Source organism: Athene noctua, chromosome 24 (assembly GCF_965140245.1).
Source record: "Athene noctua chromosome 24, bAthNoc1.hap1.1, whole genome shotgun sequence".
Lineage (NCBI taxonomy): Eukaryota > Metazoa > Chordata > Aves > Strigiformes > Strigidae > Athene > Athene noctua.
In genome coordinates, this window is record NC_134060.1 from 3,790,436 (window position 1) to 3,808,253 (window position 17,818).

General features: G+C 47.7%; 3 protein-coding genes and 1 long non-coding RNA gene across 6 annotated transcripts; 2 read left to right on the top strand and 2 right to left on the bottom strand.

The window, feature by feature from the left end:
- Positions 1-2,188: 2,188 nt before the first annotated feature.
- On the bottom strand, positions 2,189-4,874 carry LOC141969856 (uncharacterized). The gene is made up of 2 exons (XR_012635107.1): positions 4,741-4,874; positions 2,189-4,544 (listed from the first exon to the last, which is right to left on the bottom strand). It is a non-coding gene; the product is annotated as an uncharacterized LOC141969856 (long non-coding RNA).
- On the top strand, positions 2,919-7,642 carry SYF2 (SYF2 pre-mRNA splicing factor). 3 transcript variants are annotated; one of them, XM_074926025.1, is made up of 7 exons: positions 2,919-2,969; positions 5,266-5,352; positions 5,682-5,807; positions 6,077-6,194; positions 6,312-6,402; positions 7,009-7,107; positions 7,222-7,642. In XM_074926025.1, exons 1-7 carry the CDS (start codon positions 2,934-2,936, stop codon positions 7,385-7,387), a joined length of 723 nt encoding a protein of 240 aa, XP_074782126.1. In that variant the 5' UTR covers positions 2,919-2,933; the 3' UTR covers positions 7,388-7,642. The 3 variants fall into 3 exon arrangements, with proteins under 3 accessions (XP_074782126.1, XP_074782127.1, XP_074782125.1); XM_074926026.1 differs by lacking the exon at positions 2,919-2,969 and adding an exon at positions 4,874-5,158 and having other exon boundaries at positions 5,245-5,352; XM_074926024.1 differs by lacking the exon at positions 2,919-2,969 and adding an exon at positions 5,027-5,158 and having other exon boundaries at positions 5,230-5,352.
- Positions 7,643-8,438: 796 nt separating this feature from the next.
- Positions 8,439-13,399, bottom strand: RSRP1 (arginine and serine rich protein 1). Its single transcript, XM_074926228.1, has 6 exons — positions 13,167-13,399; positions 13,003-13,058; positions 11,152-11,781; positions 10,689-10,843; positions 9,403-9,486; positions 8,439-8,949 (listed from the first exon to the last, which is right to left on the bottom strand). The coding sequence occupies exons 1-6, from the start codon at positions 13,253-13,255 to the stop codon at positions 8,764-8,766; spliced, it is 1,200 nt and encodes a 399-aa protein (XP_074782329.1). The 5' UTR covers positions 13,256-13,399; the 3' UTR covers positions 8,439-8,763.
- Positions 13,400-13,548: 149 nt separating this feature from the next.
- On the top strand, positions 13,549-17,314 carry TMEM50A (transmembrane protein 50A). Its single transcript, XM_074926115.1, has 7 exons — positions 13,549-13,639; positions 14,019-14,130; positions 14,545-14,657; positions 15,037-15,104; positions 15,269-15,361; positions 16,626-16,686; positions 16,984-17,314. Exons 2-7 carry the CDS (start codon positions 14,038-14,040, stop codon positions 17,027-17,029), a joined length of 474 nt encoding a protein of 157 aa, XP_074782216.1. The 5' UTR covers positions 13,549-13,639; positions 14,019-14,037; the 3' UTR covers positions 17,030-17,314.
- Positions 17,315-17,818: the final 504 nt, after the last annotated feature.

Here is a 17,818-nt window from a genome sequence, read left to right on the forward strand (position 1 = left end):
TATTAGCTCTGTTCCAATATGTAAATATGCTCTGATTAATCTTATCTTCCAACACACTAGTAAGTCACCCGTTTCACTGGATTAATGCAGTTACAAGTTTGATTTGGTCCTATGCAAGTTTTAGGTCTCGTTTTCTTCTTCTTTACCCAAACCAGCGCTTCTGCTTGCAAAGGGCCTCCCAAGTGTGGGTGATCCCAGCACCCCGCCAGTCCCAGCCCCGGGGCTCTCAGCCATGCGGGTATCCCCAGTGCTGCCTCTTTTCCTGCCCCCCAGTCTTCATCCCGGTGACAAAAGGAGATTTGGCCACGGGTCTGAGATTCCCAGATGTCAGCACGCCACCGGATGGCACGGCAGTGAGCTGGCCCAGTGGGAGCACAACAAACCAACCCTGTATGTGCCACCCATGCTCACCCCTGTGGTCTCCCCCAAATTCAGAGGTGGGGAAGGGTCCCTGTGCCACTGCCTGGCTGAAGATGTCCATTCCCCCGCCGCCACCACCCATCCCAAGGGCTGGGACCAGGATGAGCGCAGGCTTGCCTTGTCTCCAGCCCTGCCTGTACATTATTTCTCCTGATCATCATAACTTTCTTCCGCTTCTAAAGCACCTTTCATCACGAAACAGGATGGAGCGCAGCAGCTGTTGAACAGCATGGAGCTGCGCTGCACAGGCAGGGCCGGGCAGGAAGTGGAAGCGGCTCCTGCAGCTGCTGGGCCCGCGCAGGAGAGCTGTACTCACGCCACCGCATGCCGGGGCCTTATCACATCCCCCAGCACGCTCCCGGCTCCCTCCTGACACGCAAAAAGCCCATGTGGCAGGTTGCACGTGACGGCACCGACGTGACACGCGGCGGCTGGGGAAGAGCTGTCCTTGGGCGCCACAGAGCATCGCGCCTCCGGCCCCCTGCGGCAGCACCCACCCCCAGCGCCAGGGCCCGCGGTGCCGCAGGGCTGGCCCGTGGCACTGCAAGGGCTGAGCTGGGGCGCTGCAGGTCTGGGTTGTGGCATTGCACACCCAAACCGTGGTATTGCACACCCAAACCGTGGCATTGCACACCCAAACCGTGGTACTGCACAACCAAACCGTGGTATTGCACACCCAAACTGTGGTATTGCACACCCAAACCGTGGCATTGCACACCCAAACTGTGGTATTGCACACCCAAACCGTGGTATTGCACACCCAAACCGTGACATTGCACACCCAAACCGTGACATTGCACACCCAAACCGTGACATTGCACACCCAAACCGTGGCATTGCACACGCAAGCCGTGGCATTGTACACCCAAACCATGGTACTGCACACCCAAACCGTGGCATTGCACACCCAAACCGTGGTATTGCACACGCAAGCCGTGGCATTGCACACCCAAACCATGGTACTGCACACCCAAACCGTGGCATTGCACACCCAAACCGTGGCATTGCACACCCACGCTTTGGTGTCACAGGTGTGGCCGTGGCACCGCTCGCACAGCTCAAGCTGCTGCAGCCCCCAGGATGGAGGAAGATGGAGGCTGCACTGGAAGACGAGGGCAGACGTTTAGGGAAGGGATGCTGACTGATGCCCCAGCTCAGGGCGAGGAACCGGCTGTCCCAGTGTCCCGGCTGTTGTGTTTAAGCATTACCCACATGGAGCGAGCTGGGAGCGCTACAGCACCTCACTTCAGCCCCAGCTTGGGGTCGTCCTCCCTCTCCACCCTCCTTCTCGAGTGGGGAATGTCCCTAGGGCTGGGGCTCGCTACCTGCGGGGGCTTGGCCTGCGTCCTAGGGAGCGCGCCGTGGCCTCTGTCACACTGGAGCCACAGTTATTTTTCTAAGAAATGACAGAAACTCCTCCCTTCCCCGCTGCTCTGACTGTCTGAGCAGCCTGAGGAGCTTCACGCTGCGAGGACGCCGGGCTGCCTTTGCTTGGGCTCTCAGCCGTGCACCCCACGGACCCCTGATAAAACCATCATGTTTGCTGCAGTGGGTGGGAGATAACGGATGCTGTTCCCCACCACCCCTTGACCAGGATCTTCCCCTTTGAAAAAGACAAATATAACCGAGATGAGTCAGTTCCTCCGAGCTCCCATCCCCTGTACAATATGTAACTGGAATTTTTCATTTCGGCACTGCAGGGGAGGCATAACTGGAGAAGACAATGGAGTCAGCTACGACCCAAAAAAAGCAGTGCCAATTCTGTGCGCATGAGAAATAAAAACATTTTTTAATCTAAAAATAAATTAACTGTAAGTGACAGCAAGAGCAGATCTGCATGTACTCACTGTCAGCCCGCGCAGGACCAGTCCCTGTTCCTTGGCACAAGGCGGGTTTGGGTGAATTCCCTGCTCTTTCAGGCCAGGTTGGGATTTGGGGCTGTACCACCGAGCCGGGGAGGCACTCAACACCTGCACCAGGAACCGGGCTTCCTGGGTTGGCATCAGACTCAGGAGCAAATCCACAGAATCCAGGGAAACCTCTTGGGTTTGTTTTCTAACTGCATTACGGCAGCAAGAAGGGAAAAGAGGCTCCACCGAGCTCAGGGCTTGGCTAGGCCGAGGCACTGCACAAACCCATAAAAACCATCCAGCTTCCCGTGATGAAATAAAAGGGTAGCGAGTACGCAAGCAGTTGATGGCTCCGCTCTGCAGCTGAGCTGCAGCCACCCCCACGCCACGGAGCAGAGCAGGAACATGGGGCAGCCTCTGCCCTGACCCCCCACTCCTCCCCTGCTGCTTGCCCCTCTGATCTCACCGGTGCTTCCAGGTGAGCTGAGGCACAGCAGAGTTCATCTCGTTCACGTGCTACTTCCTTGCTTTGACTATAAAGTTCGCATCACCCCACTGATGCCTTGGAAGAAGAAAAAAAAATGTTGATTAACAGTGTTTGCTAAACCACGGAGTCTCTTCAAGACCGCAGCAGGTTGCTCCTAACTTGTGTTTGGAGGCGACATGGAGCGACCCAGAGCTCAGCTGTCACAGGAGATTGTCTGGAGACTCCAGAAAATAAACGGTTGGTCAAGGGACCACAGGTGGGAGCTGCAGGAGGATGCAGCTGATGCACCCAAGAGCCAGGCCAGCATCCCTTCCTGCTCCCAAAACTTCTCTGATCCCGAGTGTGGTGACCCACAACGTGAGGGACATGGAGACAGACCCTGAAGCAGAGCACATGAGCAGGGCCAGATCCTGCTACTCTCTTCTTTACAAGCACCAAGATTTGCCAGGACACAGCCGGAGTTGGTGCTGCAGCAGCAGTGTTTCCCAGCTTTTCTTTGCTCCTGTCATGCACCGATCACCCTCGCTAAAAGGCCTTTCCATGGGGCCACCTACACACGCAGCAGGACACCCCTCGCTCCAAAGGGCTCAGAGTCAGCGAGGACAGGACCCAAGGGACAAGCCTGCAGCAGAGGGTCAGGAGCTCCAGATGGAGCAGAGAGATATTGGTAAAGCCGTGGCCCAAGCACAGAACTCCGATTCTGACAGCGTGCCACCCAATTTACTGTGCAACATCAACCACTTTGCTGGCTGCTTCCTTCAGAAATCCCCCCTCTTCCAGCACCAGTGGTTCCTGTCCCCGGTGTGGTGGCAGCTCACTCTCTGTGCATGGAAATCCAACAACTCCCAGCCCAGCCATGGGGATGTGGAAAAGGCAGGTGAGGGGGGATACCCCAAAACCAAACCACATTGGGACAATCCTCTCTTTTTCTCCTTTTTCTTAAGATACGCTCAACAGGGCTGTATAAAATCTTGCCTTCTTCCATTCTTTGCCTCAGTCTGCTCTGTTTTACAGCACTGGCTTCACTAGGTTTGGTTTCTTTTTTTTCCCTCTGACTTGACTCCTTGCTGGGTAACACTGTATTTGATATTTTTAATCACTCAGCATGCATCAGAATTTGGCAGTGGAAGAAAGTAAAGTTAAAAGAGAACAGAGATAGTATGCATTTGCCAGGGCTGCCTGCCATTGCCACAACCCCTCATCGCTTGTGCTGCATTTCCCTCTGCTGGAAAGTCATGAGCCGCAGCTGACAAGGTCAATTTAAACAACATATTGTCAGTTGACAGTTATTAACCTTCCAGGGTTTGGATTGTTTCTTCAAAGAAAGATGAAAGTCCTGAACCCTTCTACCTTTACTGTACAAATACAAAGACATTACACATACATACACATAGATGCATTTGTATGTGTATATCAATATTACTGATAAATCCTTATAATAAATCTTTATTTGGCCTTTTAAGGCTGGAGTATCCTGGCCCGCTGCAGCAATATTATGGAAAATGTTGACTTTCTTTGCTCAGAAGTTGCAGCAAAATTTTTTGTTTACTGTGAGAGCTGCAACTTTCTCCCTGAGCAAACCTGTTGCGGTTAACCTGAGTGACTCCCGGCAGGGCCGAGCGGACGGACAGCACAGACAGATGGATGCTGTTGGTTTCTCATCCCCCCAAAGGCTCTACCCTGGATCTCACCGGTGCTTCCAGGTGAGCCGAGGCACAGCAGAGTTCATCTCGTTCACGTGCTGCTTCCTTGCTTTGTCTATAAAGTTCGCATCACCCCACTGATGCCTTGGAAGAAGAAAAAAAAAAGTTGATTAACAGTGTTTGCTAAACCACGGAGTCTCTTCAAGCCCGCAGCAGGTTGCCTGCCCAGACATCAGCGTCTGGAACACGGGGGTAGGTTGAAGGTTGCTTTCCAAACGGCTCCGAACTGCAGTGACGAGGCTTTAAATCTGCCTCCGAAGAGTAAAAAAAGGAGAATCACCGCTTTTCATCAGCTTCTCCGGGGCACACAGGCATTAAGCCCATAAAGCCCAAACCACACAGCAGAACGCCGACTCCTGGGCGCCGAGGGGCAAAGGTGACGGAGCTCCCGATGAGGTCACGGCCACCCCACAGGGCCCCTGGAATCCCGGGGCAACGGAAAGCGGAGACGGAGACCAGAGGCCACCGCGGCAAACCCAGCTGCCAGGCTCTGGCCGGGAGCAGAGTTTGGACTCTCCAGCTTCAAGGGCGAGGCCCGGACACGGGCAGCAGGAGCTCCCGGCCGCTGGGGGCGCCCGGGCATGGCGGCGAGCTCCGGGGCAGGGAGCGCCCGCGGGCGGAAGCGGAAGCGCTCACCGTGCGCCATGGCGGCGGCGGCCGTGTCGGAGCTGGGCGGGTTGGGGGTTCCCGATCCCGAGGTGAGGCGGCGGCGGCGAGGGGGAAGGAGGGGAGGCGGGTTCGCGACTCCGTCCCAGTGTCGGTGGCTGAGTGTGGGTTGTTTCAGGGCTCCTCGGGCTCGGAGGAGGAGGCGAGGCCTGGCTCGGCGGAGGCGGCGGCGGCGCAGAGGCGGGAGGAGCGGCTGCGCAAGTTCCGCGAGCTCCACATGAAACGGGTACGCGGCGGCGGCCGCAGCGGCCCCGGCTCCTGCCAGCGCTGCCGCTGCCGCGCGGGAGAGCGAGGCGGAGGGGGCGGCGGGGGGTGCCCGGCCCAGCTCGGGCGCAGACCGGCTGCGGCCCGGGGGTCCCGGGGAGGTTGTGCCGGCGGTTCCCCGCCCTGTCAGAGCCCCGTCTGGCACGTATGGGCGGGGGTTTCTTTCTTCCTTCGCCGACCGCGGTGGCGTGTCCTTGTCCCCTCCCGGGACAGGCTCTGGTGATCCACAGGGGCTCGGTTTTGTTTCCACGAGCGAGTGTTGCCGCGTGTGACAAAGCGGTTTGTCCCTAGAACGAGGCGCGCAGGCTGAATCACCAAGAAGTGGTGGAAGAAGATAAACGGCTTAAATTGCCAGCAAACTGGGAAGCCAAAAAAGCTCGGCTGGAGTGGGAGCTGAAGGTGGAGGAAAAGAAGAAGGTAAAGACACAATTCCAGCTTCCTGTAACCCTACTGAGCCTCAGTCCAAGCGCCTGCAGTGACACCAAGCCCCCCTTCACAGGGGCTAGACAGCCTTGGGAGCTCATACAGACGTTACCCCCAAAAATCTGTCTCCTAATTAGGCTCCTGATTATCTAAATTACCATCCTGCCCCAGGGCAGGTATGTGAGCCGATTGAGGTAGTTCTAAGCTTGATGCTTGGCCACTATTTTGTTGTTAAAACTGAGGTGTTCTTTGTGCTGTGTCAGGAATGTGCAGCGAGAGGAGAGGACTACGAGCGAGTTAAACTGTTGGAGATCAGTGCTGAGGATGCTGAGAGGTGGGAAAGGAAAAAGAAGAGGAAGAATCCAGATCTAGGATTTTCAGGTAACTGCTTAACTATGCAGTTATCTGTGGTTGTAATGAACACGTTTGTTAGTAATTCAGCTGCAAATTGAAGAAATAAAAACTTTCACCCTGACACCAGTTCATTTTCTCCCATAGATTATGCAGCTGCTCAGCTGCGCCAGTACCAGAGATTAACCCGTCAGATCAAACCTGACCTGGAGCAGTACGAGAAGCTGAAAGAGCAGTAGTAAGTTTGATTTCAGTGATCTGATATCGTCTGTGGTGTTTCTAAATTACTGGCTAACACTAAAGACTTTAATCCTTTCAGCACATGCATATTCTCATATACACTGTAATATTAATTAGCCTTTTAACACTATCTTAAAATACACGGCCTCCCTGGTAATCTACCCTCCTTCCATAGGTGTGAGGGGCAGGGGTGTAATTGAGGTTTAATTCTTCAAACTTGGCCTTACTGAGTTTAAATATTTTGTCAATTAGACTATACTTAAATGCGTGCATAGATTACTCTTGTTTCTCAGAGTAGGCTTTGGGTTTTTTTTAAGCAGCCTGGCACAGTTTTAAGAACAGACTGAATAACAGATGAGAAATTGTGCAGTTTGTGTTGAGGCAGATTTAGAATTTCAGTGGATTTCTGTCTCTTAGGCATGTGCTAGTGTCTCAGAATAATTAATGGAGAGCTTGTTTTTAGTATCACCTGTGTTCTCACATGAATCTGGAACTCCCAGTTTAAGTGCCTTGAAGAATACTTTAAGAATCAAACAGAAAGCAGCCAAATCTCAAAGTGGTGGATAGTTTTGTAAACTGCTGCCCCTCTGTTACTCTTGTCCAGTGGTGAAGCGCTTTACCCCACATCTGACAGTCTTCTCCATGGAACTCACGTGCCATCTAAGGAAGGGGTTGATCGAATGGTTGCAGATCTTGAAAAACAGTGAGTAAATACAAAAATAAAACAAAAAGAAGCATGGGATGTAGAGAAGCTCTGCGCAATTGAATCCCTGGGATTCACCCACAGCTCCTCAACCGCTGCTGGTTTGTGTTACAGAATTGAGAAGCGGGAGAAGTACAGCCGGCGCCGGCCCTACAACGATGATGCGGACATCGACTACATTAACGAGAGGAACGCCAAGTTCAATAAGAAGGCAGAGAGGTTCTACGGGAAGTACACAGCTGAGATCAAACAGAACCTGGAGAGAGGAACAGCCGTCTGACCTGTCACCTCTATGCTTTGCCTGACAGCCCCGCATCTACTGAAGACTAGTATAGACATTTAGCAGGCAGTTTTAAGTTTTCTCAAAAAAATAGGTAGAGCTTCATTAAGGAATTAGCAAAACCAGTTATTTAATGTAACAGAAGTAATTTGCTTAACTTCACCTGTATATAGCTTTTACTTGCAGAAGTAACCAGCTTGTGTAACTTCACATTCCAAATAAAGACAAACTGTTGTAACTCAAATTTAGAATAAAGCTTGCCTTTATTCTCCAATGGCTAAAAACTGGTAAAATCCCCCAAAGACACTTGTTTAGCAGAAAGATGAAAGAATGCTTGAGGAACATGTGACTTTTCTGTTAAAGGGCAGCTTCCCCCAGCAGCAAAACTACCCCTTGTCCTCCTCCTCCTCCTCCCCAGAGGGGCAGGGACTGGCTCAAGCATTAATGTTTGTTGCCACAAAATTCTTAGTACACGTGCCAGCTTTGTCTTGGCAATTTAATAGTTTAAGGAAGCTTCCAGAATGGAGGAGTCAAAGTCAGTTTATTTTACTAGCCCTTTATTCTTACAAAAGCTTCAAATACTTGCACACTTTCCTTTGCAGCACAGAGGTCTGGGTGAGCCATGGAGCTCAGTGCCCTGCACTGCTGAATTCTGGAGCTCTGAACAGTTTCAGCCACACCCTTTGCTTACTGCCTTACACAGTGAGCTTTTAAAGGCTGTTTTTAGAACAGCCTAAATCAAAACAAGTCAGCACTAAGTCAAGGTCAGCAGAAGTGAAAGTTGAACTGAACAGGGAGCTGGCTTCACGCAGGGCAGTTACACACACACCCAACACAAGCTCCACACTGCCCCAAGGGAACCTGGGGAAGTTACTCTGGAGGCCCTGAACTACGCCCAGTCTGGACAGGAACGATTTGAGTGTAAAGATCCACTCTCAAAATGACATCAAAATTACCTCCTGTGTGGTAACAGCAGGGCCAGAGAAAGCTAAACCTGCAAATAAGCACTTGCAGGACACTTGTCAGCTTATTACCAAACACACATCCAATAGCCAGTGCAAAACTGAAGTTTATTTACTTGAAGTAAACAGTTACACAATGTAAAGTGTCCAAAATAACAGCTACTGAGCTATTAGAAAAAGTTACCCACCTGTAAGCTCTAGTCCATTAAAGCAATACAAAAATATTTACAAATATACACAAGATTCCCATCTGTGGCTTCTGGATCACTGTGCTCTAGATCTGAAAGAGAAACCTAAGATTCCAAAATTAAGATCTCAAAATAAATACTCAGTATTAACAAGTCTTCAACCTGATCAGAAAATTTCAAATCTCACTACTGAAGCGTGCGTAATGCTGACAGCAAGAAAAATCAGCTAGCGTGCCCGGAACGGTGCGCTTTTAGGTGAGAAGTTTAAAAATGTTTTCTTCTCCTCCTTCTTGACAGGAACCCATTGCCCATAGGGACTTCCCTTTCTGTCATCTTCTCTTGCCGGAGAAATTGCTGGTTCTTTAACAACATGGCTCACTGGCTTCTGTAGTACTGGTTTTGCCATTGTATTCTGGAAAAAGAAATTACCTTTAAAAATGCTAGAATGAGAAGGAATGTACCCGTCAGCTTCAAGGGGTTTATCTGTACTGATAAATGTTTTCTCTCTAGCTCATGAGACCCAATGTCTGCCAAGGATCAATTATGTACAGTTAACTGGTACAGGATCCAGGGAAGTTGCTTTTTCTGAAACATGTAACTTGAAGTAAGTTCTAGCACTGGCAGACACTTTCAAGTCTATAGTACAGTACAGATGTTCAACATTACTTGGTGTTGAAAGGTAAACATCTATTTTAAACACACTGCTGTAGTATGTTTACAGTACTCCTCCCAGAAAGCCATTATCAAAACATTAAATTCAATTTGTTACTGTTACTCAGATCTTTAATTTGGCAGCCAGTGCTGGGAAAGGCCTAACACAGGAGGGATGAAGTACTGGACTTCCTTCCTGGGCAATCACACTTACATTAGGACTGAAAGAAATGCTTCTCTGTATGGTTGCTCTCTCCATCCCACTCTTGGTCATGTCTTCTGCTGGTCTTCTGGGTTGCTAGGGAAGAGCACACACAGCTTAAGGGGGAGGATACATTATTCCATCCAAGTTAAGGCAGTTACTAGAGAATACAAACTTTCTAGTAGAGTTGTTTCAGATATTTACATCAAAAGTAGCTGTAAGCTACTAAATATGCAGACAGATCAATGTTGACCTCAATTTGAAAAGCATTCAGTATTTTTTTCAGTGTCATCGTGCCAATTCACATGTCACCTGCTATCCACGCCCCAGTTACAATTTTAAAAAGGATTCAAACACTTCAAAGCATGGACTGTCATACAGTGGAGTGGAGTGGTAGAGCAATTGCATTAATTCTGCATATCCATCCTGCAGAGCTTTGGATAATGACAATAAACTTATCTGCTAGTGATGCAGGCCTCTTCTTCTGTACTCTCTCAACATCTGGAATATATTGCATATATTATGAAAGGGATGCCTGTACCATTTGTCTAAAACCCTTAGTAAATTTACTTCCATTTGAAATAGCAGCATCTGATCGATGTAACAGTTATTGCAGTTTTGTTATTTATCACGAGTCAGGTTAACACACCGTTAACAGAACCAAACTAAAATTCAAATTCAGTTTAAGCTGCTCAAGTTTCTCCCTCCCTTAAATGCACAGCAGCTATAGCCCACAAGTCCCTTAATTACCAACAGATTTTCTTCATCATGTCTGGAACCATAGTCATGATTTCTATAAGACAGAAATAAAGTATGTAAAATGCATTGTGTGCTTGGGTAGGTATGTAATTTCTGGGAAACAGTTTGTTGCACATGAAAAGATTTAACAGTTAAAAAGGGTAGAAAGATTTAACCTTAAAAAACCACCCATACTGTTCACTAGGTTTGGTAAGAAGACTCCTTGTTTTAGGTCAGAAACATGTAAACTATTCTTAAGTAACAGGCAACATCCTATTAGAACAACTCAAAAGAAGAAACTACAACTTCCCAGCCTCCTGCTGCTGGAAAGCCTGCAGGTACTCTGTGGCTCAACCGCCTCTGAAGAGCCCACAGTACCTTCAGTTTAACACAAAGGCTACAGTGGTTTCTAGGGTAGTTTTTAGCATTTTGGCAAAACTGAAGATTTTGTTCAAGGGTTTGGTTCATAATCAGAAAGTTAAAAACCTATCACATCTATGCAGACGACAAGTTTTAAGAAGTGTTTACCTTTCACTGAGAACATTCCAGTCCATACTTACCTCAGCTGACTCTCCAGGATCTTCATGTTCTTGTTTTTCACTTTTTATCTCTTTGGAAGGAGTAAGAATCTTCAAGCTTGCTGGCAAGACTACGTTATCTGTTCCCAGAGCTTTTGCAGCATTTGCTTTTGCAATTTCCAGGAGTTCCCTCTTGTCTGCAAGGGGAAAAACAACTGTCATTCTTTTATGTTTAAATCAACACGTACCTAGTCATGCAAGCTATAACTGCAAGTTAACTATCCCCACGCCTATGTAAGCATCAACTGTGATGAATTTTCATCAGAACTTAGGATAATTTAACTTCAGCTGAAGTGCAAAGAATATGCTCTGAACTACTTTTTAATGCATTTTTCTAACTACGCGGGGATTTTATTCCACATTGCCATTATCAGTTATGCTCTATAAAGCAAGTAAACGGACAAGAACTTGACTACTTATATTTAAGTTGTATGTTTTGAGGTACCTTTTTCACTCAAATGGAGAGGTGACCTACTCCGAGACCTTGTTCGTGACCTGCTTCTCCAGCTCCTATAAGCCTCAGGATATACTGTTCGCCCAAATCCGTAGTATCTTCGGCCTCTTGAACATGATCTGCTTCTCGAATAGGACCTTCTGTAGTAAGATCTTCCACGAGACCATGACCTACTGCGTGACCTATACCTCGGAGGAGAGCCGTGGTACCTCCTGTAGTGTCTGGTGTGGTACCTTCCTCGGTACCTCGTGTAGCCACGGGATCTTGACCGGCTTCTGGAATATGAACGCGAGTATCTTCTGTACCTTCGGGAACCATTTCTTCTAGACCATGACCTTGATCTGGATCTGGACCGACTCCAACTCCTGGAGGAAGCCGAGGAAGAGCTACTTGAACTGGACTGCGAACTGCAAGAGGATCTGCTAGATGACCTTGTTGATGACCTATCACAGCTTCTCTTGGATCTCAAAGACGATTCTCTTTTCTTTGGTGAGCTGAGGGTTAAGTCATCCATGAAGTCTGTCATATCATCAGTTTTCCTAACCACTGTTTTCTCCATGCAGGTACTTTCAGAAGTTGGTTCTGTTTTTATTGTTGTTCTGTAATACCCGGTCTCTGTCCCTGTTGTGAGCGGGGAGGGGGAAGCTAGTCATTTATATGCATCAAGTCATTTGTACAGCAACAACAGTATGACACACAGGCTAAAGTCCAAGGATAATTAAACACACCAACAATTATCATCCAGTCCATCAGCATGTTTTACACATGACAATTTTTAAGTTTCATCATCTCCTCTCCTGTAGTCAACCTTCCACACGAAATAATAAAAGGCTTCAGTTTCAACCATGAGTAGCTCTGTGTGGAATTTTGAATTGAGATTTGCTTGTGTGGGTTTTAAGGTTAATACCCTTTATTTCCTAGGTAAGCACACGCTTTGTGTGAAAGAGACACACATTAATATTGTTTCTTTTCTCCAAAGAGAGTTTTCAAGGCATTTTACCTTCAGTCTATTCTAAATGCAGCCTATTGCATTTACAATGCAAAAAGACCATTTGCCTTCCTGATCAGTATAAACTCAATACTTTTCTTCTGCAGTTCTACATAAGTTTTACCGTTTCCTTCCAACGGGGATAAGAAAAAAAAAAAAAAAGGTACATTCAAGATACAAAGCAGCCACTTTAAGATCTTGACTGTATCACATTACAAAACTATCTGAATAAAGCTCCACACGTGCCAGCAGCATATTTAATCGCAAACTGCTATTAAAAACGTTCTACATAATTAGTGAAAACTACAGCTAATGAGTCACTGGATGTGACTTGTAAAGAATGTAACACTTGTTAACGTCAGATATTAATTATTAAAATGGCTGTCTCTCTAGTGGCAGCCATTTTATATATCTACAAAGGTTACTGTATTCTAGGGTGTAACTGTCTTATCACTAGTACTTAAACCCTGAGTGACGTCACCACTTGACAGTTTAAGGAAGCTTGCTTTACCACAGAATCTCTATTCAGTGCTCACTAGAAACCAAAAAATACCAAATAAATCTGAAAACCTTACTGAACTCAATCAAGACTACTAGGTTCTACACGAGTTTTTAAGCAGCGTTCCCCCTGCTACTACTAAAGCTAAAGTTTCACTACTTCACCTCTAAGCAAAGGCCAAGGTCACAGGCACTATACAGGGCACAGCTAAGATGAGAAAACGGACTAATTCTGATCTCCAGCACCACCCCCACCTCCCGTCGCTGAGCCGCCGAGAGCTCAGTGTTTCCCGGTACTCTCACACGCCCGGCCTGCACCCGGCAAACCCCGCCGGAGGCTGCGTACGGGCACTCACCGCTGGGAGCCGCCGGACACCCCCGGTGCTGGTTCCCGTGCGGGACCCGAGAGTTTCTGTAATGAAGAGAAACGTGATTAACGGGTGTCCCCCACCCCACAAAAGCGTTCAACTTAAGGCGAATAACGGCCTCTCCCCTCCCGCCAACCGCCCCTCCAGCTCACCGGCTCCAGCCAGCCGGGCTTCCCCCGCACGGATCCTGCTCCAGCGGCGAGGCCTGAGGAGACAACCCCGCTTCCTGAGTCACCCCCATAGCGACCGGCCAGGGAGCAAGCCGCGATACCGCCCCGGCAGGACACAGCCCTCAGACAACCACCGCCCGCTCCCGCCGCCCAGCAGCGACTGAGGGCGGCCGCGAAGCTTCCAGAACCCCCCGCCCCGTTTTCCTCTTACACAACGGGGACCCAGAGCGCATGCGCGGGGCGGCCGCTCGCCCCTCGGCGCACGCGCATTGGCCGCCTCCTCTCCGAGTCCTGCGGCGCATGCGCAGAGGGCGCGGGGCCCGGCGGGCTCTCAGTGCGCCTGCGCGCGCCCGCCCCGCTCTCGTGACGCTCCCGCGGCGCATCCGCTGAGCTGCCGCGCATGCGCAGTGAGCGCGCCGGGGAGCCGCCGGCCGACGGATCTTCCCCGCCCTCAGGTAAGCGGGGACGCGCTGTGAGGCGCCGCTTCGGGGCGAGAGCCCTCCCCGGGCAGGGCGGCACGCTTGGCCGCCGCCTTCTACTCTCGCTGGTGGCCGCAGCCGCGCTGGATGTCCCCGGCCTCGCGCGGGCGGTGGGGACCCCCCTTGAGGCGCTGACCGGCGCCTTCTCGCCTCCGCTCTGAGGCCGCCGCCTCTCCGGCGGTGTCCCGGGGGGGTGTTGGTGGCTGCTCTGCTCTGCTCTGCTCGGCCGTCCCTTGGGAAGGGGCTCTGCCTGGGGGGGGCGTTTAGATCCCTCCCTTGCACGCCGCGCATTGCTGCATGCCAGCCCTTGACGTCTGATGGGTTTTCTCTTGGAATGAAATGTCCTTTTCTTCAGTTCTTCGGAGCGCTGAAAAATGTCAGGTTTTCTGGAGAGCTTGAGGTGCTCGGAGTGTGTTGACTGGGGAGAGAAACGAAACACGATCGCTTCTGTTGCTGCAGGAGTGCTGGTACGTGCAGCTTCCCTTGGGCTACTTTCAGGCTTTCTAGATGTAGTCAGCTGACGATGAGCTAAAAATTGTTAGCTGTTTGGGAGTTAAAGGAAGAAAAGGGGTACGTTGTCCTGTACATAGCGGCAGAGTTAACCACAAAATTTGTTCTGGGTGCTTGCATCCACGTGTTTTAAGTTTCACAGCTTCTGCTCATGTAACAACTATTGGAAAAGGTAAACCTCTGGCTTAGTGTTTAGCCTTGTTCCCAAGTTGATAACAAAACTAGTTATGCTATCAGTTTACTCTTGGAGGTTGGAGATTGTAAGAATTATTTTATAAGTTAATGTTACTTTTCCTAGAGTAACCTTATATCGTGTTAAAAGGCTTGCATCCATATTTTAAGCTATTGTGCTTTTTCTTCTTTTTTAATAGTTTTTTACAGGTTGGTGGATAATCATAGATGCAGCTGTAAAATATCCCGAAGTGGAAGACTTCAACCATTCGTACCATGCTTGTGGGGTTATAGCCACTATTGCATTCCTAATGTAAGTGTAATTTTTTGATGAGCTACATGCTCCTAGAACTTATTTTATTCAAATAAAAGAACAGTCTTTAAATAGAGAAGTAACTAAGAATAACAAATCAGGTTACTATCTGAGTATCTGTCATGTCTTTCTTATATTTGTTGATGTTTATAGTAAGGAACCATTTATAAATTAAGTGTGTAGTACAGGTCTAAGTCTTATTAGTCTTTGGAGAAATGCTTTTTAAGTTTTAGCTTTGTCTCTCTTTTAAAAAAACCCTGAAAACCCACAACATCATCCTTTTAAACTATGTTTCTGAGAAGTTTCTCCTCCTGTTTTGTAAACACTTACTTCTTGCTTTACCTGTATTTACGGGTTTTATCCCGTTTTGCTCGTACAGGATCAACGCGGTGTCGAACGGCCAAGTGCGGGGTGACAGTTACAGCGAGGGCTGCCTGGGACAAACAGGTACGGCGGTGTAGGTACTGCCTGGCAGTAGATCTGTAAAGCCATTGTCTTGGCAGTTGTAAGAGCTGTAGTAGTGTGCAGGTTGTGTGTCTGTGCGTAGCTCTGGTGTGTGACAGAAGGTGCTCTGAAACACAGGCACAAAACATCCCTACGTCTTTTTCAAGGTGCTCGGATCTGGCTGTTCATTGGTTTTATGATGGCTTTTGGATCTCTGATTGCTTCCATGTGGATCCTTTTTGGAGGCTACGTTGTTAAAGGTAAGATACAGCATGGCATGTGACCTGATCCATTTTTAAAGGTTTAAAGTATTTAAAAAGACTATTCAATTTTAGAACTTAGTTTCTAGGCAGGCCTAGTTTTAATATTTTGGTTCCCTACACACCACTATTCTACACTCCTGTTATTGGGGTGGATTTTGTCTACTTCTAAGTTATAAACTTCCAGCTCTCCTCACTAGAAACCCAGGTCTTGCTCAACTGGGAGCTGTACTGATAGAATTAAACTGCTGCAGTTATGTGGGAATAATTCTCTGGGTGGGCACTAATTCCTAGAGTAAAAATTACTGATTTCCTCCATATTGCTCCCAAAGCCTCTATGCTAAATTAGCAAAAGGGAACAATTAATGCAAAATGCCTATTTAAATTTATACCTTAATATGTACCACGGTAACTTTTTGTGAGGGCAAGCCTTGAGAAAGGCAAGAAAACGGCAGCGTATTACTCTGGTTTTCAAAAAGTTCGGTCACTTCAGTAAATGTAAAGCTACTGCCTGTGCCTGGAGCTGAAGTGAATTTCACACCAGTCAGGGCACGCTGGTGGTTTTAATTTTCATTCTTACCAGCTTTGGCCTTACTTAATTCACGGGGGATTTTTGAGGAAACTAAGTGCATTAGTTGCGTGGTAGCGCTACTAATGTGCACTGCCAATTTACATATTGTCATTATATATGCATATATATGTATCTATACTGACACACACATGCATTCCAAACAGGATATGTAATCCCATGTGATAATTACAGCCTGAGAATTGCATTTGAGATGCACATTTTGGGTTAGAGAACAGGAGAAGCTTCTTTTACTTGGAAGGCTAAAGGATTGTGAGGGCACAGAAGCCACTTAGGTAAGGCTTATGCTTCTGTGTCACACAGCTGAGGAACACAGATCAGAGGGGAATGCCGTGTTAGAGAATGAAAAGGGCTCTGTGAGCTGCCTCGTGCTGTCTCAATTCCGTGCGAGAACAATCTGGCTTAGGCGGATTTGTCACGCAGAGGCAACAGCACCAAGAGTTTGGTGTCATTTCAGCCCTGTAGCTAGTCAGGAATCCTACCTTGTACCAGCCCCTCTCTCAAACTCAGCTCCTTATCACTGCTGCACAGTGCACAGACTCCAGATGTTCCTATTTGAATGAAACTGGTTATCTTTGCTGGCATGGCACAATTTAGTCTTTCTCAAATGGCAGAGGTGGGATATGCCTGAAAATTACTTCCAAAAAGTTTATGGAGACTTTTTTCTTTTGTTAGAAAAACCGGTTGTATACCCAGGAATAGCTGTGTTTTTCCAGAATGCATTCATCTTTTTTGGGTAAGACCCATCTTCCTTTGTTCATTTCTTATCTAACTTGTTTTTAATTATAAAAACTGAAGCTTGCTATAATAGTGTGGGGGTTTTTTTTTTCTTAAGCCTTGTTACTAGACATGTGTGAATAAACTGCTGGCAGAGGCAGTAGGAGTCTGGAATCTGTCTGCTTAAGTGTTGTTGCAGGACCAGGAACTGGATTTACAAATACTACAACTTGCTCCCTGAAATCATGTATTTAAAATACAGGGTATTTGATTTGCTCCATTATGTACTCATGTCCCTTTATTCTGTTTTAAACAGAGGACTGGTCTTCAAATTTGGTCGCACGGAAGATTTGTGGCAATGAACACGCCTGTGGAAGTGCATTGGCTATGCTGGTTTTTTAACTGCACACTCCCAAAATTTTGTAAAACCATTTTGTAAACGGTGACCTTCAATTGTGTTTAAAGATAAAACAAGGAAAACTTAATCATAGCACTAAAACTTCTGGTTCTGTTTCTGTTTTTTTTTACTCTTGTATGTGATTTAAATGTTGTAATGTTTTTGACAAATGTAAAATTGCTGCAAGTAACAATGGCAGTCACTTTTATGATACGGTTTGCTACCAGTAAATAGTATAGTGGAAAATGGATGTATTTAACCAGCTGTTTCTATGAAGCTATTTACAATCCAAGACTTACTAAAAATGCTTTAGAGCAACTTTTTAACATATATTTATTAAATATTTCCTATATCTGGACAATATAACCAGTTCTTTCATTTCAGTATTTATTGGGGTGTGGCTTTTCTTGCATGATATAGAACTATGCTGCTTTGGGATATTCCCCGCCCCCCCCCCCCCCCCCCCCCCCGAATATTTAATTCATCCTATGGTGGTAACAAGGAAGTCTCTGGCGAGTAACAACTTACTGTTGCTGTGGCTGACAGCGTAGAGGCACAAGTACAAATTATATAGTGGCTTTAGATGGAAGCAGCTCATCTACAAAGCTTGCTGTCAACTAGTTTCTAACCACTGTGGGGGGAAAAAAAAAAAAAAAAGGAAGAATACTCTTCAGATCAGATTTCTCTTTGGCAAAGGAGACAAGTCACTACCAGGGAAATTTTGATCCCATCTCTGCCCCTTCCTACACATTCA

Bases quoted from the DNA above. Each gene is read 5' to 3' on its own strand.
- SYF2 (XM_074926024.1), top strand. From the start codon at position 5,042: ATGGCGGCGAGCTCCGGGGCAGGGAGCGCCCGCGGGCGGAAGCGGAAG. The intron at 6,403-7,008 runs GTAAGTTTGATT...ACTCTTGTCCAG, and splicing joins GAGAAGCTGAAAGAGCAGTA to TGGTGAAGCGCTTTACCCCA. The intron at 7,108-7,221 runs GTGAGTAAATAC...TTTGTGTTACAG, and splicing joins GTTGCAGATCTTGAAAAACA to AATTGAGAAGCGGGAGAAGT.
- RSRP1 (XM_074926228.1), bottom strand. From the start codon at position 13,255: ATGGGGGTGACTCAGGAAGCGGGGTTGTCTCCTCAGGCCTCGCCGCTG. The intron at 11,782-13,002 runs GTGAGTGCCCGT...CGCTCACAACAG, and splicing joins GTGTCCGGCGGCTCCCAGCG to GGACAGAGACCGGGTATTAC. The intron at 8,950-9,402 runs GTAAGTGTGATT...TTCTTTTTCCAG, and splicing joins GCATTTCTTTCAGTCCTAAT to AATACAATGGCAAAACCAGT.
- TMEM50A (XM_074926115.1), top strand. From the start codon at position 14,038: ATGTCAGGTTTTCTGGAGAGCTTGAGGTGCTCGGAGTGTGTTGACTGG. The intron at 14,131-14,544 runs GTACGTGCAGCT...CTTTTTTAATAG, and splicing joins CTGTTGCTGCAGGAGTGCTG to TTTTTTACAGGTTGGTGGAT. The intron at 16,687-16,983 runs GTAAGACCCATC...TGTTTTAAACAG, and splicing joins AATGCATTCATCTTTTTTGG to AGGACTGGTCTTCAAATTTG.